The following is a 25,474-nucleotide window of genomic DNA, read 5'->3' as shown; positions in this document are numbered from 1 at the left end:
GAGGAAATACTTTTTATAACCCTTCAACACAGTGTCTTCCCCCATCAAAATGTGTCTGATTAATGCACGCTCTATAACAAACAAGGCTCACATTTTAAATGACTTGTTCATAAGTCATAATTTGGCTTTTTTATTTCTGACCGAGACCTGGCAACGAAATATGGAATGCATCCATTTCAATGAACTCTGCCCTGTGGACTGTTCTTATGTTGGGACACCGCGTTTGACGGGCCGCGGTGGAGGCCTCGCCGTGGTCTGGAAGAATCAGTTTTCCTGCCACTTGGGGAGCACAGAATCCTATGCTACTTTTGAACTACAGCTGACTAAAGTGGGCCGGCAAAAGCCGTTTTACTGTTTTTTAATTTACCGACCTCCAGGTCCTGCAGGTCAGTTTTTATCAGAATTCACAGACTTTCTGACCTCTATTATCAAGCTAGACAAAGTGCTTCTGGTTGGTGATTTTAATCTGCATGTCAATGATACCACAGACTGTATAGCTACTGAGTTTCTCAATATTACTGAATCTTTTAATTTCACGCAACATGTTTCTGGCGCCACTCACAGGGGTGGTCACACCTTGGACCTTGTGTTTTCTCTGGGTCTTGATATTGATAATACCCGTTGTGAGGACCTATTGATCAGTGACCATGAATGTATTTTCCTTGATCTTTCTGTCAATGCTGACCCCTTGTGTCTGAAACAAACATTCCACTCACGCATTATTACTCAGAGTACAGCTGATCAGTTCTCTATGCACTTCTGCTGTGACTTTTACACAAATCTCAATGATGTTGAACACTTGATACAGTCATTTAATGAACATTGCACCACTTTGCTGGATAAAGTGGCACCTCTTAAGGAAAGGACCAGGGCTGCCTACAACACTACTCCGTGGATGACAGAAGCTGTGTGCAGCGTGAGACAGAAGCGTCGCAGGACAGAGCGGCTCTGGAAAGCTACTGGGCTAGAAGTGCATCGTTTACATCTCAAAGACCTAAGAGTTTCTTTTAATACCACAGTAAAGGAAGCTAGAACTGCTTATTTTGCCAACCTAATCTCTTCTTCAAAGAAAAATCCCAAGATTCTGTTTGACACAATTAGAGGAATTGTTTCACCGTCTGTCTCCACTGTACCATGCTATTCTGTTGACGATTGCAACAAATTCCTGATCTATTTTAATGATAAGGTAACAGGTATTAGGTCTGGCATTCAGCCTGGGATCTGTTCGGCTACTTGTAGCTCCTCGCAATCTCCTGCTGTTATGGGCTCTTTCCAGCCTATCAGCCTTCAAGACCTGATGGACTTAATTAACAAAACAAAGCCATCATCTTGCCCTCTGGATATTATACCATCCTCTCTATTTAAGAACGTTCTGTTAACTATTGGCCCTGCAGTAACATGTATTGTCAATTCCTCATTGTCTACAGGAATTGTCCCTTCCTATTTCAAACATGCCACTATCCAGCCCATATTAAAGAAACCTAACTTAGATCCAGCTTTGCCCATGAACTACAGGCCCATATCAAAACTGCCTTTCCTGTCCAAAATGTTAGAGAAAGTGGTGGCCAAACAACTTACTGCTGCACTGGAGAGGCACAATATGTACGACAAGTTCCAGTCTGGGTTTCGTAAGCAACACTCTACTGAAACCGCTCTCCTGAGGGTTTCAAATGACATTCTCATGTGTGCTGATGCAGGTGACTGCTCTGTGTTAGTTCTTCTGGATCTCAGTTCTGCATTTGACACTGTAGACCATGACATCCTGATTAAGAGGCTACGTGATTGGGTGGGCATAACTGGCATAGCGTTAGACTGGTTTACATCTTACCTCAGTGACAGAAGTTTCAATGTCTCTGTGGGTGCTTTTGTGTCTGTTACCTCTCCACTGTCTTGTGGTGTACCGCAGGGCTCGGTTCTGGGGCCTCTGTTATTTTCCCTTTATCTGTTACCTTTGGGACCGATCATAAAAAGCTATAATGTGTCCTATCACTTATATGCAGACGACATCCAACTTCATCTGTCATTCAAACCCAGCGAGGCATTCACATTAACTCGGCTCCTGGACTGTGTCAATGCCATCAGAGACTGGACGGCAGAAAACTGCTTACAACTCAACGACTCTAAGACGGAGGTCCTAGTTATTGCTCCAGAGGAGTTTGTCCCCATGATCAGGCAGATTATTAGTCCACTCTCCTCTGCTTCCCATTGCAACCTGCGCAATCTTGGGATTTTCTTTGATCGCTCCATGTCATTTGACCCTCATGTTAAGCAGCTGTCCAGGTCATGTTTCTTCCATCTAAGAAATATCAGTAAACTGAGATCTGTATTATCAACGCCTGAATTAGAAATGATCATACACACATTTATCTCCTCTCGCATTGACTACTGCAACTCACTTTTCACATCACTCAGTGTATCTGCTCTTAACCGTCTGCAGGTCATCCAAAACGCTGCCGCCAGATTACTCACCAGGACAAACCGACGGTCTCACATCACCCCCGTACTCCGATCTCTCCACTGGCTTCCTGTAGCATCTCGGATACACTTCAAAATTCTCACCATCACTTACAGAGCACTTCACGGTCAGGCTCCGACTTATGTAGCTGATCTACTTCGCCCCTATTCACCCGCCCGCACTCTCAGGTCAAATGCTCTAGGTCTTCTGTCAGTCCCACGCACACGATTTAAGACCCGTGGTGACCGAGCCTTTGAGGCAGTGGCCCCGAGGCTCTGGAATGCTCTGCCTGCCACTCTGCGCCTCGCAGATACTGTGGATACTTTTAAAAGCCAGCTAAAAACCCACCTGTTTAGGCTGGCGTTTGTGTAAAAGTAAACCCATGTCCTAGACCTGCTCTTAAAATTTGTTTTACATTTTTATTTTATTTTTATTTTATTCTCTAACATTTTTTATTCACTCTGTGTAGATAATTTATTGACCCTAGGGTCACATTGTGTTTTTTATGCTTTTAAATGTCTGCTCTGTTAAGCACTTTGTGATAGTACTGTCTGTGAAAAGCGCTATATAAATAAAATTCATTCATTCATTCATTCATTCATTCATTCATTCATTCAAATATTCAGTAATATTTCTTGGAACATATGTAGGACATTTACTTTAAAAAATCTCTTAATTACCACAGTAAAAATGTTTCATTTTCTGTATATGTGTAGTCAGAGATTTCCTCAACTTATATGCATCAGTCATTGTGTGGAATTATTGAGAAAAGTATTTCTATATCACCTCAAATATTCTGAAATGAGCTTTTTGAACGTTCAAATTTAGGACTTTTACTCTGCAATATCTCTTAATTTGTACAGTAAAAATGTCTAATTTTCAGTATGGTGGAGTCAACGATGTCCTCGACACACACATATCAGTCATTGTCTGAACTTATTGAGAAAATACTTTTTATTACACTTCAAATATTCATTTATTAGATATTTTCTCGATTCAAATGTATGACTTTTACTTTGAAATATCTCCTAATTAGGACAGTAAAAAGGTCTAATATTCAGTATGGGTGGAGTCACCGATGTCCTCAACACATACATATCAGTCATTGTCTGAACTTATTGAGAAAATACTTTTTATTACACTTCAAATATTCATTTATTCGATATTTTCTCGATTCAAATGTATGACATTTACTTTGAAATATCTCCTAATTAGGACAGTAAAAATGTCTAATTTTCAGTGTGGGTGGAGTCAACGATGTCCTCAACACATGCATATCAGTCATTGTCTGAACTTATTGAGAAAATACTCTTTATTACACTTCAAATATTCATTTATTCGATATTTTCTCGATTCAAATGTATGACTTTTACTTTGAAATATCTCATAATTAGGACAGTAAAAATGTCTAATTTTCAGTATGGGCGGAGTCAACGATGTCATCAACACATATATAGCAGTCATTATCTGGAATTATTGAGAAAAATATTTTTGTGGCATCTTAAATATTGTGATATTACCCATTTTGTCCTGAACATTATGCATTAGTCATTTTGTGGAATTATTGAGAAAAACATTTTTTTAGCACCTTAAACATTTAAAAAATGTGCCATTTGAAGATACAAATTCAGTTCAGAGTTTTTGCTTCGTAAAATATCTTAGTCAGTCAGGTATTCCAGCAACCCTCAAATCAAAGAATAAAGACACTTTACGCACAATTTAGGTGTATTTTCCATTTAACTCAGGAGATGCAGGTAGCATGTGTTGTACTTCATGAGAATATAATTCATTTAATCTCATTTCCATTATGTATACTTTGTTGGCATCTTATTCTGAAAACCGGATGTTCATCTGAAGAAAACCGGAAATCGTCTCACGTAAATCTTTCCGCTAACTTTGCAAAGTCCTTCGCTCGCTCCCGATCTGTGCCGTTTACCGTGAATTTTAGCATATAGGTGCACTAAAATGTAAGTGTCTGCTGACTTGACCGCAGTGTTTATCCTCTGCGCCATGCTAACACATCTATCGGAGAGCTCTATTTACTGTTAATATCAGAGAACATTGTGCTGACAACACCAGACACATCATCCATCACTACCGGAAGGAGATATTCACGGAATAACGTGTGTTTCGCTTCTTCAGGAGCGTCATTTCATATTCCTGGTTGGCATAAGTTGCTAGTTAGCTTAAAGCGGGTCGTAAGCTAACGTTAAAGCCGTGGGCGTTAGCCAAAGCCTGATTATTCAAGTATGTATTAGCGTTGTGGTAAAGCGGCTTCGTCCCTGTGTTTCCAGAGAGCTGTCCGGGTTACAAGTCGCGATGCAGCAAACGGAGAAGGGCGGCGCAGAGGAGGCGACGGTGGACGTCAAGTTTACCGATTTACCGAACGCCCTGATAGCCTGCAAAGTACCGGAGGATTTGTTCAGTGAAGGCAGCAGCCTGAAGGTAAGGACGGAGCGCTGTGTGTCATTTACAGACGTTGGTATTTAATGCAGCTGCGGGCCTTCTTGTGTAGGCGGACCTTTAGAGAGTCACATTTGGATTGTAAAACATGTGAAGTAATGTCCTGTGGAACATTGCTTTAAGCAAATGTGCAGGAAACGCTTAAACTTGAGACCAGCTTGAATGGAGTTTGGTGCTACACACTCTAGCTGTAGTAACAGAGATGCGCCACTAGATGGAGTTATGAGTTATTAGAATACTTCTATGGTTATGACTAAGTTGACAAAAAAAGCATCCACACTTCCTGGTTCCTTAGTCATTGTGAGTGAACTTGCCTCAGTTTAATGTAATGCTGGATGACACACACATCAGCCACAGAGATGCATCATTGGGAAGTTTCTAATAATACTATGAAAATAATAATACTCCGTTGGCGGTTGCTACCGGCCTTTCTTTGGTTCGGGGACAACGGGACGTCCTGAAGCTCGAGCCTTGCTGACGAAGTTTAACATTTAAGATGGAAGAAAAGCTCTGGTAGAAAACCATATTCTTCTATTCATGGACCTTACAATGTGGGCATGCCCAGTAGTCTCATCACAGGACATCATGTCACCACTTCTCTGCTACTTGTACCAGCCATATGCACACACAGGCCAGTGTTTGGGAGATGCTATGAGGTTTTGCCGATGGAAAAGGAAAAACAACAGAGTAAAGGGCGTCTGATGAAGAAGTGTCTGGTGTTGTGTTTTTTTTCCCCCTTCTCCCCTTTCCTCCATCTTCCTGCTGAGCATCTTCAAGGATCAGCAGGTCAGCTGATGTATCTTATGACCGAATATTCCACCGAGGGTGTGTGAATGTTTCATGAATTCTCGAGCACAGTTCATAAATAGTCCCAGCGAGCGCTGTTGGAACGTACCGTTGTTAGCAGCGCACTGTCAGAGCGGAGTGCTGCTCTGGATGCTCTGTCTATTTATATAAGTAAACATGTCGGCATGCGGTAGAGATGGTCCTGCTGGTCTTGCTGCTGGTCTTGCTGGTCTCTGTATGTCATTCTCCTCAATTGTTGTTGTTGTTCAGCACTTGTAGCCTACATACAGGATGAGACGGTTGGTCTTTGGGGCATTTGTCCTGCCCCTCCATTGCGATTGGACAGCTGGGTAAAAACGTTTTTCAACTCTAAAGCTCTCTCACAGTGATACTCGTTACTTACCACTGACTCTGAGTGAGAGATCTACTGTTGTTGTTGTGAGGCGTTCAGGGACACGTGTGTCACGTGCTCCAGGCCTCTGTTAAAGACACAAGGAAACGTTCCGTCAGTGGAGTCTAAACCGAACACAGAACTGGGGGGGGGGGGGGGGGTCATGATGTGTCATTGGAATTTGACTTGAGGGAAACTGGAATCCACCTAAAAGTACAAAGAGTGTTGTAGTCTGTTTGCATGTCTTTAACTACTGGAAGACAGACGCTGCTGAAGGGACTGCATTTCCATGTTTATTGTTAAGCTTTATAAGGATTTAATTTCTGTCTTTATTAATGGCACGCAGTTGTTTTCTTTCATAACTGTATTTTAGGGATCACTGCAAAAAGTGTCAACTGTAATCAAGTGTGTAAAAAGTGTTTCTTCTAGAACAGCGGTCCCCAAACTTTTTAGGTCACGCACCCCCTTCTACATCCCGACCGGGTTCACGCACCCCCAACCCCCCCCCCCCCCCCCCCACACACACCTTAAAAAAAAAAAGCAACAGAGCCGCATAAAAATCGGACGAATGAGAGAACAGTTTGCTCGCGCGTGGCGTTTGTTTACAAGATAAAGAACACAAAAACTCTTCCTGCACCGTGCCTTCGAAAAGGTAACGGACGTAACGTTACGAAGGTAACGGACGATTGGCCAGATTGGCCACATCTGTAGGCTCGTCTACTTGCAGAGAGTAAAACTCACTCTTCTTCACGCGACCGACCAATGTAGCCAGGATGTCTTCGGACAAAGCATCGATGCGCGCGACAGTGTTGTTGGACACCGGGATCACGTCCAACTTTTTCGCTTCTCTCTCTCCAATCATACATTCCACCATCTCTTTAACATTTGTTTCCCTCTCCACCACCACCTCTCCTCCCTATTACGCGGCCAGAATACTACCACAACACGCCGCCTGTCTTCGGCAGAAATGCGCTCATCCACGCACGGGAACAACACCGAGTTGTAATATATACCTCCATAACACCCCGCCACTCTCGGCTCATACCTCCCCAGCAACGAGGCACATCACCCGGTCACAATACCTCCAGAATGTCCCCCGGGTGAAATCCGGGACTTGGTTTTATGGTTCCGAGTGGCGCTCGCTCACCCGTTGGCGCTGGGACGCGAGGTCTCCAGCCGTCCCCGCCGCGAGGCACCCGATCGTCAGGTCTTCAGCCCTCGGAACAGGCCGCGGGTCAATAACTTGTGGGTGGCGGGGCAGAGGCGAGGCAGATCACAGAAAAATAATAAAGACTAAAGTACAGCAAAGATATGTTGATGAGAATCGTATTTGTACGTCAAACACAAACGTAATCAGGGAGAAAATACGTTCGTGGTAAAACGTAATTGAGAATGCATTTTAGTTTTGGGGGAACGTAATTTTTAGGAGACAGGACTGCACCGCCATTACACTTTTCCTCTCGCGCACCCCCTAGAGGCAGCTCGCGCACCCCCAGGGGTGCGCGCACCCCACTTTGGGAATCCCTGTTCTAGAAGATCATGAAGGAAGTGTATTTTCGTTCATGAGCATTTCTTCATACTGTGGGTCTAGTGAAGCAGCTGTCTTCTCCCTAACAAGGAGCATGAATGCATCACAGAGCAGAGGTCAAAGTTCAGAGACTGGACCCAGAGAGGGGTCTCTCACGGACTTTATTATGATGCGTTCAAGCTCTACTCAGTGCAGAGGAGTATTGGTACATTTAAACGCTGTCATGGTGTGTTCAAATGTAATTTTGTAACTTTCACCAATAAAAATCTAGCAGCTGGCTATTAGCGCAGTGTGTGTTTGTGTGTTGGCCAACCAAGAGCGGTGCATGTGTGTGTGCTCTGTGTGCACACCTGTCTGTCTGCGCATCGCCTGTCTCCCTGTCTACTGAGGGAATGGAAAAAAAAATGGGAAGATGCAACAAAAACACAGGGATGGAAACAATGCGGGGCTGTGCACACGCTCGCATAGAGCGGCCACAGCGGGGCGAGGTCTGGAGTTGATTAGCACCTTCTCTCTCACACACACACACACACACACACACACACACACAGTAATGTTTAACACCAACAAACACTTGCATGGGAGGCTCGGCAGCATTACAACACTTTATTTTCCATCCGACACACACACCCAGGACAGTGCTATTAATCATTTCACCGTGCATTTACACCTGCACTCGGTGAGCCTCCGACTTCAGTGTGCTCCAGGCACGGTGGATTTGAATACTGTCTTGTCAAATGCGTCTGTGTTGCTGTTGATTGCATAATTAATGTTCCAAAAGCAAGAATAAACACGTCAACAAGTCCAACAGAGTGCTTCTTCCTGTGTCGTTCGAATGACAGCTGTGTGTCGTCCCGTGTTCTCTGTCTCAGTGGCGTCGTGCTCTTCTTCCCAACCCACAAGTGTTTAAGTACTCGCACAAAGTGCAAATGTTGGTGGATCGGCCGCACAGCCTGCTCTTGTTTTTCCAACTGCCGGCTGCACACGCACACTCACACACACTTCCTCTCCACTTGAAGCGCTCTGCTATTAATACCTCATAAAAGCATGTTATCAAACTGCATACTTTCCATGAGCACCACCTCTTGCTTTTTAGCCCTCCATCCTGCATTCTTTCTACCAGTCATGTCTCCTGCCACTCTTTTTTTTTCTCCTATCTCCCCTCTTTTTTTTTTTCTCCTCTCTCTCTCCCCCTTTGTCTCCCCCTCTCTCTCTCAGCTTCATCCATACTAAGGCTGACGTGTTCTGCAGTCAGCTGATGCGTCTTCGGCACGTGTGTGAAATCAGAGTTCAGAGGCTCTTAGTCACATGTTTTCCATTCAACAAAGGGTTTTTGTGAATGCAACAGAAAGCAGATTGATGCGTCAGTTTGCTCAAGGGTGATGTCATTATTTTCCAGTATCTCCACACACACACACACACACACACACAGCCCTCCTCTCTGTGTGGTTAGTCAACATTGGCTAGTATCTGTCAGCAGAGGAAAAAGTAGAAAGAGGCCGCCCCTCCCTCCTCTGCGGACGATTGGCTCGCGCTGAATGAACGAATGGATGAGACCGGGCTGAGGAGAGGGGAGGGGATTGTGGGTAATGCGTCATCGGCTGGCTCGAGCTCATTTAAGCGGCGGCGGAGCAGCAGGAGGAGAGAGTGAGCTTAGAAGAGGCCCAGTGACATTTTCTGCTGCACACCTAAATCTCTGGAACATTCCTTCAGTGAGCCGGCAGGCCCAGACCAGACCTTGGACTGTGACTGTAGAATAGTGTATCGCTAACATCGTGGATGGTTCAGTGTGAAGACAGAAGAAGAGAAACGACGACTTCACCACCACAGAAGAAGATCCAGGTGGACGAGGCCAGTGCTGGAGGAAACGGAGCAGCTTCCTGTTAAGGAGCATCTATCACTTCCTCCTCATCTGTCATCCTGGGGAAGGCAACGCTCCACCGATCTCCCCCCTCCTCTCCATCGTCATCGTCGGCCCCATTGAAGGCCGTCTCAGGTATCGGGTGGACAAGGTTTCGGCTCTCCGGATCTCCCATCATGCACATCAAAACCACCAAGTGTAACCGCTTCTGCCTGGTTGCCTCGGTGACCAACCAGGAAGTGTTCCACCGTCCCGAGGCACAGGTAAGAGAGCGCCCAAACCAGCTCCATGGTGCTCATGGCGTCTGAATAGTTTTGGATTCCATGACTTAAGTTTCCAAGAGAACGCTGTGTTTTCCTCTGAGACCCTGTCAGTGTGAACAAGGACAGTTTAGTTTCTGTGTGTGTGTGTGTGTGTGTGTGTGTGTGTGTGTGTGTGTGTGTGTGTGGTCCACTTCATTCTTCTGTCTTCTCTCTTGTGTCACTGATTGGTCATTTAAACACGAGGCTCTCACACAGTCAGACACAGAGGAGGGTGAGCCTCTATTTATATCCTTCATGTCTGATAACTGTATTCATGGCTGCCTCTGGCTCCAAGCCTCCAGCTGAAGGGAAACCATTGAGTGACTTCAGTCCCTCTTTGCAGACCACCTTTGAGGCCCTGTTCCGCTCCTTCGACCCAGAGGTGCAGTTCCAGTACTTCAAGTCTTTCCGGCGGGTGAGGATCAGCTTCAGCGACGCTCTGGCTGCGGCCGAGGCCAGACTCCGCCTCCACAAGACGGACTTCAGCGGCAAAGAGATGAGGCTCTACTTCGCCCAGGTAGTGTGTTTGAACCCGTTTCCACACGCTGCATTGATCTATCGGAGGAGTTGTAGTTTACCAACGCCCCCCTGGAGCCCAAAAGAACTCAATGTGGAATTAATAAATGAAACTGTTATTTCATCTTGCATATATTTACAATCGTATGTTCTTTGTCTTGTGTCTTCAGTCCGTCCACATCGGGAATCCTCGTCTGGAGCCCCCCAAGCCAGACAAGCAGTTCCTGATCTCGCCCCCCGCCTCCCCTCCGGTGGGCTGGTCCCAGTCTCTGGATGCCACGCCAGTCGTCAACTACGACCTGCTGTGTGCCATATCCAAGCTCGGACCAGGTACGCCCCCCTTTGAACACACTCCTCCCACTAAGAACCGAGCATCATTACATCATCGCCTCATTCTTTCTCCATACCGGCCCCCTCCTGAAGGCTCCTGCATGACTTCTTGAACCTCTTCTTTGTGTGATTCCAGGGGGCAAGTACGAGCTGCACACCGCCACCCCCACCACCCCGAGTGTCGTGGTCCACGTCTGCGACGACGAGCGCGGCGGCGACAGCTCCGCCCCTGACGACAGCGACCAAGACGACAAGCCCCGCCCCCTGCGGCCAAAGATCGTCCAGACGCGCCGGCCCGACTACACGCCCGGAGAGGAGCAGTGAGCGGCTCTAACATTTTCATCCCGACGCGATAGGTCGAGAGCTCAACTCGCTCTCGGAGCTCTGAAGGTTTGGGGGACGTTGGAGAGACACCCGAGGGTGCTGCCGTGTCCCGTAGAGACCAGCGCTGCGTTCATGTCCTGTGGGAAAGACGGGAGACGTGACCTTCCTATTGGAAAACCACTATGATGAATGCGATGTCTGCCTGAACTGCGGAACTGAAGCGAATGTTCGTGTTGAAATGTAGGAACTCGTGTTTTGTCGTGTTTTGATCGTAGTGCTCCAGTACGATGACGAGACTTTGCTGGATTCTTTTGGTTTGTGGTGATATTTTGCACAAAAAAAAAGTGTGTGTGTGAGAGAGAGAGAGATGAAGCTGGTCAGGAGCAAATAAAGTCTGTCTCACTTCATCATCATGATCTGGATGTGTGTTATTCAGTCTGTGCTTTGCTTGTTGAGCTAACAGCTGTTGCTATTTGACATTTAACAGAGCTTCATCACGCGGCCTTTTCTTTTTGAATGCGAAACACGCAACACCAGCCTTCGTTAATGTGAGGGCTTCAGCCACACCCACCTTGATGTCTGTAAAAAAGAACCAGGGCTAACCTTCTAAAGTTCATACTCGGCCTAAAAAGTATTGTAAAAGGATCGTCGGAGAGAAGTGAAGCTGTTATTCAGCCTCTTCTGGTGCTGCTGCTGTGTCCATCAGCTCATGTCTTGTGTTCTTACTGTCTGTCAGACTGTGTCTATTGCTGCTTATGGTTTGTTCACACGTCTCTTTGGGATTTCTTCACTTCCATGTCTCGTAATAATGTCTCGTTATCTCAGTTTTTATACAACTCCCCTGTTTGAATTCTATGAATAGGCATCATATCGGGGCTCGGGCCTCTCTTCTTACACAGAGACACAGAGGTGAGATCTGATTGGATAAGAGCTCTACTTAAAACAAGCTGTGCTGGAAGCAGAGCAACAGAGGAAGACAGGAGCTGTGCAATGAGAAAATAAGCTCATGGGGAAAAAAAATGATGATACATGTTTATGAAAAATTATTGAATTCCTATCATATTATAATTAAATTCTCACCGCTGAGCTTGAACCATAGACTGCATTTGAGAAGTGGACGTAGTCACAGACATCATATATTGATGACGGACCAATCGCAAGCCGCGCAAGAGGCATTTTGTCCATCGCCTTCTTGGTTTCTTGGGTGGAGATCAGTACAACTGAACACTGAATGAGACATTTTTACTCCCAGACCGGACAACGCTGTGGTCGCAATCTCAATGACTGTGTAGCCCCGCCCCCTGCTTTATGGTCTGTTTGACTCTGAATGGACCATAATTTACTCAATGAACATCATGCTCAGGCAAGACTTGAAGAAGACTTGAAACTAGAGATTGAGACCATAAACTCATGTTTACAATGTTTACTGAGGTAATAAATCAAGAGAAGTAGAGTCATTTTCTCATAGACTTCTGTACAACCAGAGGAGTCGCCTCCTGCCACACAACTGCATCAAAACAGCAAAAGACTTCAAAGTTCTTGTGAAATGAGATGGGTTCATGTTCCATCTGTTGTTGCAGTGATGCTGTACCTCCTGCAGAGGGAGTGTCGTTATTGTAAATGTACTGACTTTCCACCTCGATCATGACAGTTACATTTGATTCGTCTATAACATGAATTGTCTTTCAGTCTTCTTGGTGAATGAAAGCAGCTTATAAACTAAGTCATCAAATCAGAAAAGGATCCCAACCTACACCAGGTACTCACTGGCCTTTTCATATGGAGAGGACTACATCTCAACAATGAACTTTAGCGGCTTTATTTTAAAATGCCATTTCCTCTTGCACCACTTGCAGGTTGACATGTTTAGCTGAAATATCTATTGGATGTATTGGTGTGCTATTTGGCTCAGACATCCATGGTCCACAGAGGTTGAATCCTAACATTTCATCGATCTAGTCATAGATATACAGCTTTGTAAAACATGAATAAATGGTAACAAGTGGTGCAGAGGTTAACGCTGCTGCCTCACAGGAAGAAGCTGCATCAGTTGCAACTTCTGAACCTTTGGGCTTTATCAGAAGGACTGTGAGGAACAATCCTCATTGTTTCAAAGGGGCCTCACACTGTTTTTCTCGGTGTAAAATGATTTAGAATCAGTATTAAGACAGTTATGCATTTGTAAAGTACATGCTTGTATTTGATGTATCCCAATACATTAAAGAAACTGTGTAACTAAAATGCCAACCGTATTTGTTGCTTCCAGTAAGACTAAAATATAGATTTCAAGATTTCTTCCCATGTTAACTTCTTTTCCCCACTTTTCTCCCTCTAATCCTTCCTCCATCGCTCCTCCCATTTTCCTCCACCTCCACCCCCTCTGCTCTCTCCTCTTCTTTCTTCTCGAGGAGCAGCTTGCTTTCACATTGAAGAATGGAGGAGAAGAGCGACGAGCCGATGGCTTTCTCTGTGAGGGTCTTCACTCTGCAGGAGGAGGTGCGGGCCGAGGAGGAGCACATGGAGACACCTGAGGAGGTAACAGTGGAGGCTGCAGAGGGAGCACTCGTGAATACTCATGCATTTTAAGTTTAGGGTTCAAGATGTAACTGATCAAGCTCTTCTCTCAATACTTACTCACAACTTGTGCGGTTATAATTTAACCAGCTCTAAAACGGAGCTCTTCTGGTTTAATGCTATTTGATCTGGTTAAAAATGGCAGAATCAGCAAGAAATGAGATAACAAAACCATGCTAAGCCAAAGGCAGTGTGTATACTGTGTTTATATGCACTAAAGTAGTCTAAGTATCCCTATTAGCTGAAGATATCTTGTTTAACTACTATGTTTGATAAAGTAATTAACAGAAAGGTTTTTCATAATCAATTATTTCTGACTAAATTGCCCTTTTGTTATCATGTCGTCTGACATCATGTTGGTGTGAATATGAACATTGTTTGACTTTACAAAGAAGCGGTTGTGAGGAGCAGTTCACTTTTAAGTCATTCAGGTTTGTCATGTTGAGTGAAGAAATATGTTGCTTTAAAGGGGAACGACACACATTTTCAAAATGCATACATGTTACTCCTATGGTCTAAGTGAACGTGAACAACTCTCCCAAATCCAAAAAGTAGAGTGCAAAAAACTCAAATGAGTGATGTCATCAAGTATAAAGTGTGCTCCATAGACCATGAATTGGGGGAGATTAGCACCCAGAGGAATGTTCTGAGGATATGGGAACATTTTCTGCTGAGAACGACACAAAAGAATAAAGCTTGATGACATCACAAGTAAGAGACTGACATCTCTGGTTTGTGGCTTTGAGAGACAGCAGCTCATGTTCACAATTATTGATTGAACTCTGCATGGAAATAACATATTGGGAATCCTAATTTAGGTGGTGTTGCCCTTTAAGAGATGTAAGTCCACATAGAACAACCGAGCGGCAACCTCCGGTGCTGACCTAAAATTACCTATTTTTGTCTCTATAACTAATATCCACGTTCATGACAATGTAGGTATGGGGAATTTTTTCATAACCAGTGGTGGGCCGTCCATTTTATACCTGGGCCTTCACTGCTGTCCTGCAGCTGAAATACCACCTTATGGAGCCACAGCTATTATTCATTTTTAAGGCTGTAACTATGTACATCTTTGTATTAAACCGTTCAGGACAAGTTGTTTGAATAACGCTCGAGCATTTAGAAAACGCAAAAGCCTAAATTCAGGAAAATATAATGTTCTCAGCTGGTCTGGCTGTGGGATCCACCGTCATTCCTTAATGACAAGCCACGACCCAAAGAGATTATCATAGGATTTTACTTTCACAACTTGAATGTTAAACGTACTGCTCTGCAGTGTCTTTCCTCCTCTCAGCACCCTCTGTGTCATGGTGCAACTCACTCGGTCAGAATGCTCATATTTGATTGGCAGAGCTGCATCACGTGACGTGATTCACCCATCAGCCTCTACTGGCTGTTAAGTTTCGTTTCACGATAGTCACGTGCTCGCCCACTGACCAATCACAGCACACTCTGCACCTAGTGGGAACGCTACACACGAACACTGAGCGGCATGTAATGCTGACGTCATTATAGGCCGGCTAGCAGACGCTGACACGTCAAAGAATACGCCCAACATGTCAAACTAAAGATCTGATTGGTTGAACACTATGACAATCAACAATATCGTCTCCATTTACTTTAATCTGCACTGGATGCACCTGAGACTCTGCAGGCCTCTGGCTCTGTTCTTACCTAGAGACACAGAGGTGAGATCTGATTGGATAAAAGCTCTACTTAAAACAAGCTGCACTGGAAGCAGAGCAACTGAGGAAGACAGTAGCTGTGCAATGAGAAAATAAGATAATGGGAAAATCTTTTTATAAATTATAATACATGTAGTGCATTTAAGAAAAATTATTAAATTATAAAACAGATATAACTTTGTGATTCTGTTTCGGCCAGCAGAGAAAGCCTTGCAGGCCCTGACAGCCCGCCACTGTTCATAACTCACCAGTTGTAATTAAAATTGTGCATAATTAAGGCTCTGAAATCTTGGTGTAGTGATTATTCTTGTTTGTGTGAAACAATAAAATTTACTTGACTGCTGTTCCAGCAAAACTGAAGGGTCGTCCAGGCTCAACTTTTCATAAACCTCTAAAACCACCAGGAGACAGTCTGTGTAAAACCAGAAGTCACCGTTGACTTATGCGTCATGAAACTTCCGTACTTTAGTAACGCACCACTGATTGCTCACGTTGCTGGACATTCGTTGGAAAATGCACAAAAAATAACAAACCTTTTTGTAAGATATCGTACAAACCATAGTATGTGGATACAATGTTTAAGTTCATCCACTAAGAGCTGGTCCAAAGACCATCCATCCATTATTTATACCTGCTTATCGTCTCAGACACATTCACTCTCACAGCTACAGGCAAACCTAACCTAACCCAACCTAACTTAACCTCAACCAAACCTAACCTAATTTAATCTAACCTAACCTCAACCAAACTTAACCTAACCTCAACCTAACTTAACCTAACTTAACCTCAACCAAACCTAACTTAATCTAACCTAACCTCAACCAAACTTATCCTAACCTCAGCCAAACCTAACCTCAACCTAACTTAACCTAACCTAACCTCAGCCAAACCTAACCTAACCTCAACCAAACTTAACCTAACCTCAGCCAAACTTAACCTAACCTCAACCTAACTTAACCTAACCTCAGCCAAACCTAACCTAACTTAACCTAACCTAACCTCAGCCAAACCTAACCTCAACCTAACTTAACCTAACCTAACCTCAGCCAAACCTAACCTAACCTCAACCAAACTTAACCTAACCTCAGCCAAACTTAACCTAACCTCAACCTAACTTAACCTAACCTCAGCCAAACCTAACCTAACTTAACCTAACCTAACCTCAACCTAACTTAACCTAACCTAACCTCAGCCAAACCTAACCTAACCTCAACCAAACTTAACCTAACCTCAGCCAAACCTAACCTCAACCTAACTTAACCTAACCTCAACCAAACTTAACCTAACCTCAACCTAACTTAACCTAACCTCAGCCAAACCTAACCTAACTTAACCTAACCTAACCTCAACCAAACTTAACCTAACCTCAGCCTAACCTAACCTAAACCACACACAACTAAACCTGAACCAAATCTGTGAGAGAAAACTGTAGCACCCGGAGGTTTGTTTTGGTGATGATTTGGAAAGGTTCTGTTAAATTAAAATCATACTTCAAAAAGAGGTATGGCTAAACGTGTTTAATAGACTGACAGGTGTATCACAGTCAGCAGGCTTGTCACACCCCGGGCTTCCTCCTCTTTGCCCAAACGTAGATTTGAATAGTCTGCAGGGTGAATATTAAAAGTAGCTGCACAGAGGACTTCCTACTGGATCTGATCTGGTGTAGTTTGGCCCGATGCGGTGTGCAGTCATACAATCCAGTGTGCTGTTCTCTGAAGGAGGTGCAGGTCCAGGAGGAGGTGAGCAGAGAGCAGCAGGTCAGTGTGTGCAGACAGGGAGCAGAGCAGGAGCTCACTCTGCTCCTCAGCCCAGGACTGGAGGCTCAGCAGCTCACTGTGCAGGATGGTGAGCGCGCACACACACACACACACACACACACACGCAATGTTTGTTTATTTAGAGAATGGCTGTAGTAGTGGAAAAAGTGTGTGCCAAAAGTGCAGTGTTTGGATAAAGCTGAGGACCCAACCAGAGATGGAATGTTGGAGTCCTGATGACAGCTGATCATTAATAACATCATGTGAAGTTAAAGCTGGTCAGTGGTGGAAGATTTATTATATTATCTATTATGGCGAAAGTACCACAGTGTTGAAATACTCTATTACAAGAAAAAGCTCTGCATTCAAATGGAGAGAAATATAAATTGTACCTGAGTATTAAAAACTAAATGTATGATGCAGAGTGTTCTATCATTATATATCATACCATTGGATGGTTAGGTTGTAGCTGCTCAACATGGAGCTAACTTTAACTCCTGCATAACAGTGTGTCATGTTTTATACAATGGTCATTAATCTCCATCTTAACCAGTAATTGTGTAAGTATCAATTAATTATGGAGACCTGAATGTCTTGAATAAAAATGTGTGAAATAAGTGAAACACGTAAAAAGAACCCTCTGGTTCTAGTTAGCACCTTTATTTTTGGTGTCTCAGATTTCTGTTCCTGTGTGGTTTAAAGCAAAATGTTTTCAGCCAACAGAGCATCAGTCTTCCATCTCACTGTTTCCAAGGAGATGGACTGCTGCCAGGTCGGAGGACAGTCCTTCCTGGTTACCGTCGGCAAACAGAGTCTCCTGCTGCAGTTCACAACTCCAACTGGTTTGTACATACGTGCTTAAGTTCACACTGCTTATGATCCTGGGGTTCAGGACTTTAAACTAAAACATCATGTCCTCTCTGACTCTCCAGATATGAAAAACTTCCAGCGGTTATTGAAGAGAGGGGATGATGAAGAGACTAGGAAAGGTTGCACAGAAGAAGATGAGAGGGGAAACAAGGATGTAGAGAGAGGCCAAACAAGACATCCAAGTACTGAGAATGGCCCTACACAGGATTACCAGGTAGGCCACTCAGTCGTTCTGACTTTGCAGGTGTAGGAATAAAGAGATACTTGAAAAAGAACTTCAAACTGTTCATTGTTGTGTGTTTAGTTCCACAGCTGTCTGTCCCAGCATCAGAACCTGCTTCAGGACTACCTGAGGATCACCACCTATCAGAGGGCCATTCTACTCAATGAGAGTGACTTCAGAGACAAGGTGACAGCGTGTGTGTTCACATGTTCCCCAAGACACACATCAAACTCCATCCATTTCGCTGATAGAGGCGGAAAGTTATGCATCATTAATGGGGTTGCTGCTTTAACGGCGTTGCTCAGTGTTTAGTTGTGCTAAATGACATCGTTTAATCTTTCCGGTAAGTACGTTACAAACAAGCCTTTTTTTCGCGAGCCAAAATTAGCATGCCAATTAATATCACATTAAACATGAACTGCTGATGCACCTTGATAATCAAGCTAGCTAGCTTTTTTTTTGTTTTTTAGGCCTAGCTCCTCCATAGCTCCACCCTGTCGTCCAAATATGGTCACTTTTGGTAAAAAAAAAAAACAACAACCAAGAAGTCGACGACCAAAATGCCAAACCTGAGGCTTCAAACCGGCAGTCCACGAACCAATGGGGGACGTCAAGAGGACGACGTCCACTTGTATATACAGTCTGTGGGCCAAAGCTGTACTACATTTTTCCGTACACACCATTTGGGGTTCAGCATACTGAACGATAGTTCAATCAGCCAACCCTCCAAACAATGGTCTACCTTACGATGTCACTTAAAAGAAACAGGTCATAGGTCGTGAACCTCAGTCAGACGAGGAGACGTGTTGTAAACAGGTTAGTGGTCACAAGTTATTTGTGATGTAACAGTTACCATCACAGTGTACAAACCCACTTCCTGCTTCAACTGCGATTTGTTCGAGTGATGTCACCATGTTCCCATATCTCCCAGAGAACAATTACTCTGGTGAGTATAATGTGATAATATGTCATAGGAATGATGGCAAAACTTTAAAAATATGACCCAATTTGTGATAAACAAAAATGAAATTTTTTGTTTTTTCCATTAAAAAAACAGTTTGGGTAAAATGGAACCAGAGAGTAAGCTAATACAATTAGAAAATAAACCAACCAACAGTAGCTGCTGTGATACTACATGAATCCAGCTCTGCTTGCTAAAAATAAGATCACAAACCAAATAATCAAAGTGGTTTTATCCACACAGATACACTGAAGTACTGGTTGTATGAGGGTTCGTGTTTCTTGTTGTTGGACCTTGTCAATATAATGTTGTCATGCTACTTTAATACTTCAGTGACTACACTATCATCATAACCTACATAAATGATGACCAAAACTACAAAAATAAGACTTGATGATCATTTAAAATACTTCCCGCAGTTCAATGCTTCCAAAATGAAGAAATGTAGAAAATAAATAATTGGGGGCGGGGCCTAGTGGTCTACGACTCATACCGGCTAACAGCAACCTCCCCGCTTCAAATCTCTCAGAGACGCATGTCGTATATGTTTTGGGAGTGCATTTGTATTTAGTTTGTTCTAACCAGCCCTCCCGTTCTCTTTCTGTCTCTGTAGGTGGTTCTGGATGTGTGTTGTGGTTCTGGTATTCTGTCTTTCTTTGCAGTCCAGGCAGGAGCCACCAGAGTGTATGCTGTTGAGTCCAACCCGATGGCCAAGTACACACAGGTCATCCTCCCTCTTTGTCATTATAATGGCGTAAGCTCTAATGCTCACATGCTTTAAAACGGCTCTTTTTCTCTGCAGGAAATGCACTTTGACTGAATCTCCCATGCAGATTTTTGGAGAGCAATGTTATGTGTCTGCTGGCCTAGTTAGAGCCTAAAAAGAAACCACAGCAATGCACTAAACGCACTCTCACACACATAGAGTACATACATCACATGCAGAGCATGGCATACTCGGGAGTTAATGGGTTGCAGCAACATCTGGCCCGATGTTCAGAAGGATATGGGCTGCAGCACAGAGATGCTGCTGCACACAGTACTGGATTATACCTGCCTTCGTAGGAATATTGCATTTTAGTTTTGGGGGAACGTAATTTTTAGGAGACAGGACTGCACCGCCATTACACTTTTCCTCTCGCGCACCCCCTAGAGGCAGCTCGCGCACCCCCAGGGGTGCGCGCACCCCACTTTGGGAATCCCTGTTCTAGAAGATCATGAAGGAAGTGTATTTTCGTTCATGAGCATTTCTTCATACTGTGGGTCTAGTGAAGCAGCTGTCTTCTCCCTAACAAGGAGCATGAATGCATCACAGAGCAGAGGTCAAAGTTCAGAGACTGGACCCAGAGAGGGGTCTCTCACGGACTTTATTATGATGCGTTCAAGCTCTACTCAGTGCAGAGGAGTATTGGTACATTTAAACGCTGTCATGGTGTGTTCAAATGTAATTTTGTAACTTTCACCAATAAAAATCTAGCAGCTGGCTATTAGCGCAGTGTGTGTTTGTGTGTTGGCCAACCAAGAGCGGTGCATGTGTGTGTGCTCTGTGTGCACACCTGTCTGTCTGCGCATCGCCTGTCTCCCTGTCTACTGAGGGAATGGAAAAAAAAATGGGAAGATGCAACAAAAACACAGGGATGGAAACAATGCGGGGCTGTGCACACGCTCGCATAGAGCGGCCACAGCGGGGCGAGGTCTGGAGTTGATTAGCACCTTCTCTCTCACACACACACACACACACACACACACACACAGTAATGTTTAACACCAACAAACACTTGCATGGGAGGCTCGGCAGCATTACAACACTTTATTTTCCATCCGACACACACACCCAGGACAGTGCTATTAATCATTTCACCGTGCATTTACACCTGCACTCGGTGAGCCTCCGACTTCAGTGTGCTCCAGGCACGGTGGATTTGAATACTGTCTTGTCAAATGCGTCTGTGTTGCTGTTGATTGCATAATTAATGTTCCAAAAGCAAGAATAAACACGTCAACAAGTCCAACAGAGTGCTTCTTCCTGTGTCGTTCGAATGACAGCTGTGTGTCGTCCCGTGTTCTCTGTCTCAGTGGCGTCGTGCTCTTCTTCCCAACCCACAAGTGTTTAAGTACTCGCACAAAGTGCAAATGTTGGTGGATCGGCCGCACAGCCTGCTCTTGTTTTTCCAACTGCCGGCTGCACACGCACACTCACACACACTTCCTCTCCACTTGAAGCGCTCTGCTATTAATACCTCATAAAAGCATGTTATCAAACTGCATACTTTCCATGAGCACCACCTCTTGCTTTTTAGCCCTCCATCCTGCATTCTTTCTACCAGTCATGTCTCCTGCCACTCTTTTTTTTTCTCCTATCTCCCCTCTTTTTTTTTTTCTCCTCTCTCTCTCCCCCTTTGTCTCCCCCTCTCTCTCTCAGCTTCATCCATACTAAGGCTGACGTGTTCTGCAGTCAGCTGATGCGTCTTCGGCACGTGTGTGAAATCAGAGTTCAGAGGCTCTTAGTCACATGTTTTCCATTCAACAAAGGGTTTTTGTGAATGCAACAGAAAGCAGATTGATGCGTCAGTTTGCTCAAGGGTGATGTCATTATTTTCCAGTATCTCCACACACACACACACACACACACACAGCCCTCCTCTCTGTGTGGTTAGTCAACATTGGCTAGTATCTGTCAGCAGAGGAAAAAGTAGAAAGAGGCCGCCCCTCCCTCCTCTGCGGACGATTGGCTCGCGCTGAATGAACGAATGGATGAGACCGGGCTGAGGAGAGGGGAGGGGATTGTGGGTAATGCGTCATCGGCTGGCTCGAGCTCATTTAAGCGGCGGCGGAGCAGCAGGAGGAGAGAGTGAGCTTAGAAGAGGCCCAGTGACATTTTCTGCTGCACACCTAAATCTCTGGAACATTCCTTCAGTGAGCCGGCAGGCCCAGACCAGACCTTGGACTGTGACTGTAGAATAGTGTATCGCTAACATCGTGGATGGTTCAGTGTGAAGACAGAAGAAGAGAAACGACGACTTCACCACCACAGAAGAAGATCCAGGTGGACGAGGCCAGTGCTGGAGGAAACGGAGCAGCTTCCTGTTAAGGAGCATCTATCACTTCCTCCTCATCTGTCATCCTGGGGAAGGCAACGCTCCACCGATCTCCCCCCTCCTCTCCATCGTCATCGTCGGCCCCATTGAAGGCCGTCTCAGGTATCGGGTGGACAAGGTTTCGGCTCTCCGGATCTCCCATCATGCACATCAAAACCACCAAGTGTAACCGCTTCTGCCTGGTTGCCTCGGTGACCAACCAGGAAGTGTTCCACCGTCCCGAGGCACAGGTAAGAGAGCGCCCAAACCAGCTCCATGGTGCTCATGGCGTCTGAATAGTTTTGGATTCCATGACTTAAGTTTCCAAGAGAACGCTGTGTTTTCCTCTGAGACCCTGTCAGTGTGAACAAGGACAGTTTAGTTTCTGTGTGTGTGTGTGTGTGTGTGTGTGTGTGTGTGTGTGTGTGTGTGTGTGTGTGGTCCACTTCATTCTTCTGTCTTCTCTCTTGTGTCACTGATTGGTCATTTAAACACGAGGCTCTCACACAGTCAGACACAGAGGAGGGTGAGCCTCTATTTATATCCTTCATGTCTGATAACTGTATTCATGGCTGCCTCTGGCTCCAAGCCTCCAGCTGAAGGGAAACCATTGAGTGACTTCAGTCCCTCTTTGCAGACCACCTTTGAGGCCCTGTTCCGCTCCTTCGACCCAGAGGTGCAGTTCCAGTACTTCAAGTCTTTCCGGCGGGTGAGGATCAGCTTCAGCGACGCTCTGGCTGCGGCCGAGGCCAGACTCCGCCTCCACAAGACGGACTTCAGCGGCAAAGAGATGAGGCTCTACTTCGCCCAGGTAGTGTGTTTGAACCCGTTTCCACACGCTGCATTGATCTATCGGAGGAGTTGTAGTTTACCAACGCCCCCCTGGAGCCCAAAAGAACTCAATGTGGAATTAATAAATGAAACTGTTATTTCATCTTGCATATATTTACAATCGTATGTTCTTTGTCTTGTGTCTTCAGTCCGTCCACATCGGGAATCCTCGTCTGGAGCCCCCCAAGCCAGACAAGCAGTTCCTGATCTCGCCCCCCGCCTCCCCTCCGGTGGGCTGGTCCCAGTCTCTGGATGCCACGCCAGTCGTCAACTACGACCTGCTGTGTGCCATATCCAAGCTCGGACCAGGTACGCCCCCCTTTGAACACACTCCTCCCACTAAGAACCGAGCATCATTACATCATCGCCTCATTCTTTCTCCATACCGGCCCCCTCCTGAAGGCTCCTGCATGACTTCTTGAACCTCTTCTTTGTGTGATTCCAGGGGGCAAGTACGAGCTGCACACCGCCACCCCCACCACCCCGAGTGTCGTGGTCCACGTCTGCGACGACGAGCGCGGCGGCGACAGCTCCGCCCCTGACGACAGCGACCAAGACGACAAGCCCCGCCCCCTGCGGCCAAAGATCGTCCAGACGCGCCGGCCCGACTACACGCCCGGAGAGGAGCAGTGAGCGGCTCTAACATTTTCATCCCGACGCGATAGGTCGAGAGCTCAACTCGCTCTCGGAGCTCTGAAGGTTTGGGGGACGTTGGAGAGACACCCGAGGGTGCTGCCGTGTCCCGTAGAGACCAGCGCTGTGTTCATGTCCTGTGGGAAAGACGGGAGACGTGACCTTCCTATTGGAAAACCACTATGATGAATGCGATGTCTGCCTGAACTGCGGAACTGAAGCGAATGTTCGTGTTGAAATGTAGGAACTCGTGTTTTGTCGTGTTTTGATCGTAGTGCTCCAGTACGATGACGAGACTTTGCTGGATTCTTTTGGTTTGTGGTGATATTTTGCACAAAAAAAAAGTGTGTGTGAGAGAGAGAGAGAGATGAAGCTGGTCAGGAGCAAATAAAGTCTGTCTCACTTCATCATTATGATCTGGATGTGTGTTATTCAGTCTGTGCTTTGCTTGTTGAGCTAACAGCTGTTGCTATTTGACATTTAACAGAGCTTCATCACACGGCCTTTTCTTTTTGAATGCGAAACGCGCAACACCGGCCTCCGTTAATGTGAGGGCTTCAGCCACACCCACCTTGATGTCTGTAAAAAAGAACCGGGGCTAACCTTCTAAAGTTCATACTCGGCCTAAAAAGTATTGTAAAAGGATCGTCGGAGAGAAGTGAAGCTGTTATTCAGCCTCTTCTGGTGCTGCTGCTGTGTCCATCAGCTCATGTCTTGTGTTCTTACTGTCTGTCAGACTGTGTCTATTGCTGCTTATGGTTTGTTCACACGTCTCTTTGGGATTTCTTCACTTCCATGTCTCGTAATAATGTCTCGTTATCTCAGTTTTTATACAACTCCCCTGTTTGAAATCTATGAATAGGCATCATATTGGGGCTCGGGCCTCTCTTCTTACACAGAGACACAGAGGTGAGATCTGATTGGATAAGAGCTCTACTTAAAACAAGCTGTGCTGGAAGCAGAGCAACAGAGGAAGACATGAGCTGTGCAATGAGAAAATAAGCTCATGGGGGAAAAAAATGATGATACATGTTTATGAAAAATTATTGAATTCCTATCATATTATAATTAAATTCTCACCGCTGAGCTTGAACCATAGACTGCATTTGAGAAGTGGACGTAGTCACAGACATCATATATTGATGACGGACCAATCGCAAGCCGCGCAAGAGGCATTTTGTCCATCGCCATCTTGGTTTCTTGGGTGGAGATCAGTACAACTGAACACTGAATAAGACATTTTTACTCCCAGACCGGACAACGCTGTGGTCGCAATCTCAATGACTGTGTAGCCCCGCCCCCTGCTTTATGGTCTGTTTGACTCTGAATGGACCATAATTTACTCAATGAACATCATGCTATGGCAAGACTTGAAGAAGACTTGAAACTAGAGATTGAGACCATAAACTCATGTTTACAATGTTTACTGAGGTAATAAATCAAGAGAAGTAGAGTCATTTTCTCATAGACTTCTGTACAACCAGAGGAGTCGCCTCCTGCCACACAACTGCATCAAAACAGCAAAAGACTTCAAAGTTCTTGTGAAATGAGATGGGTTCATGTTCCATCTGTTGTTGCAGTGATGCTGTACCTCCTGCAGAGGGAGTGTCGTTATTGTAAATGTACTGACTTTCCACCACGATGATGACTGAGTTACATTTGATTCGTCTATAACATGAATTGTCTTTCAGTCTTCTTGGTGAATGAAAGCAGCTTATAAACTAAGTCATCAAATCCGAAAAGGATCCCAACCTACACCAGGTACTCACTGGCCTTTTCATATGGAGAGGACTACATCTCAACAATGAACTTTAGCGGCTTTATTTTAAAATGCCATTTCCTCTTGCACCACATGCAGGTTGACATGTTTAGCTGAAATATCTATTGGATGTATTGGTGTGCTA

At 45.0% G+C, this 25,474-nt stretch overlaps 3 protein-coding genes across 6 annotated transcripts; all 3 read left to right on the top strand.

Moving 5' to 3' along the window:
* The first annotated feature begins 4,312 nt into the window (after positions 1 to 4,312).
* On the top strand, positions 4,313 to 13,071 carry LOC306796972 (calcipressin-1-like). 4 transcript variants are annotated; one of them, XM_079296075.1, is made up of 5 exons: positions 4,313 to 4,422; positions 4,750 to 4,900; positions 10,130 to 10,303; positions 10,473 to 10,632; positions 10,769 to 13,071. In XM_079296075.1, the coding sequence occupies exons 2-5, from the start codon at positions 4,775 to 4,777 to the stop codon at positions 10,954 to 10,956; spliced, it is 648 nt and encodes a 215-aa protein (XP_079152201.1). In that variant the 5' UTR covers positions 4,313 to 4,422; positions 4,750 to 4,774; the 3' UTR covers positions 10,957 to 13,071. The 4 variants fall into 4 exon arrangements, with proteins under 4 accessions (XP_079152201.1, XP_079152203.1, XP_079152202.1 ...); XM_079296077.1 differs by lacking the exon at positions 4,313 to 4,422 and adding an exon at positions 4,467 to 4,578; XM_079296076.1 differs by lacking the exon at positions 4,313 to 4,422 and having other exon boundaries at positions 4,613 to 4,900.
* Positions 13,072 to 13,389: 318 nt separating this feature from the next.
* Positions 13,390 to 19,849, top strand: LOC306797442 (histone-arginine methyltransferase CARM1-like; the record flags this gene model as incomplete). The annotated part of the gene is made up of 7 exons (XM_079296808.1): positions 13,390 to 13,491; positions 16,937 to 17,063; positions 17,692 to 17,817; positions 17,908 to 18,059; positions 18,150 to 18,254; positions 19,643 to 19,753; positions 19,832 to 19,849. The coding sequence occupies 7 exons, from the start codon at positions 13,390 to 13,392 to the stop codon at positions 19,847 to 19,849; spliced, it is 741 nt and encodes a 246-aa protein (XP_079152934.1).
* Positions 19,850 to 21,860: 2,011 nt separating this feature from the next.
* Positions 21,861 to 23,967, top strand: LOC306797059 (calcipressin-1-like). Its single transcript, XM_079296238.1, has 4 exons — positions 21,861 to 22,357; positions 22,744 to 22,917; positions 23,087 to 23,246; positions 23,383 to 23,967. The coding sequence occupies exons 1-4, from the start codon at positions 22,271 to 22,273 to the stop codon at positions 23,568 to 23,570; spliced, it is 609 nt and encodes a 202-aa protein (XP_079152364.1). The 5' UTR covers positions 21,861 to 22,270; the 3' UTR covers positions 23,571 to 23,967.
* The last annotated feature ends 1,507 nt before the right edge of the window (positions 23,968 to 25,474 follow it).

The sequence above is a fragment of the Melanostigma gelatinosum genome (genome assembly GCF_949748355.1).
Source record: "Melanostigma gelatinosum genome assembly, chromosome: 24".
In the NCBI taxonomy this organism is placed as follows: Eukaryota; Metazoa; Chordata; class Actinopteri; order Perciformes; family Zoarcidae; genus Melanostigma; species Melanostigma gelatinosum.
The sequence above is the reverse complement of the archived record's forward strand: the minus strand, read 5'-3'. Positions and strand labels throughout refer to the sequence as shown.

Excerpts from the sequence above, each read along its gene's own strand:
- LOC306796972 (XM_079296075.1), top strand. The coding sequence starts at position 4,775 with ATGCAGCAAACGGAGAAGGGCGGCGCAGAGGAGGCGACGGTGGACGTC. Across the intron at positions 10,304-10,472 it reads TGAGGCTCTACTTCGCCCAG|TCCGTCCACATCGGGAATCC; the intron begins GTAGTGTGTTTG and ends TTGTGTCTTCAG. Across the intron at positions 10,633-10,768 it reads CATATCCAAGCTCGGACCAG|GGGGCAAGTACGAGCTGCAC; the intron begins GTACGCCCCCCT and ends GTGTGATTCCAG.
- LOC306797059 (XM_079296238.1), top strand. The coding sequence starts at position 22,271 with ATGCACATCAAAACCACCAAGTGTAACCGCTTCTGCCTGGTTGCCTCG. Across the intron at positions 22,358-22,743 it reads TCCACCGTCCCGAGGCACAG|ACCACCTTTGAGGCCCTGTT; the intron begins GTAAGAGAGCGC and ends CCCTCTTTGCAG. Across the intron at positions 22,918-23,086 it reads TGAGGCTCTACTTCGCCCAG|TCCGTCCACATCGGGAATCC; the intron begins GTAGTGTGTTTG and ends TTGTGTCTTCAG.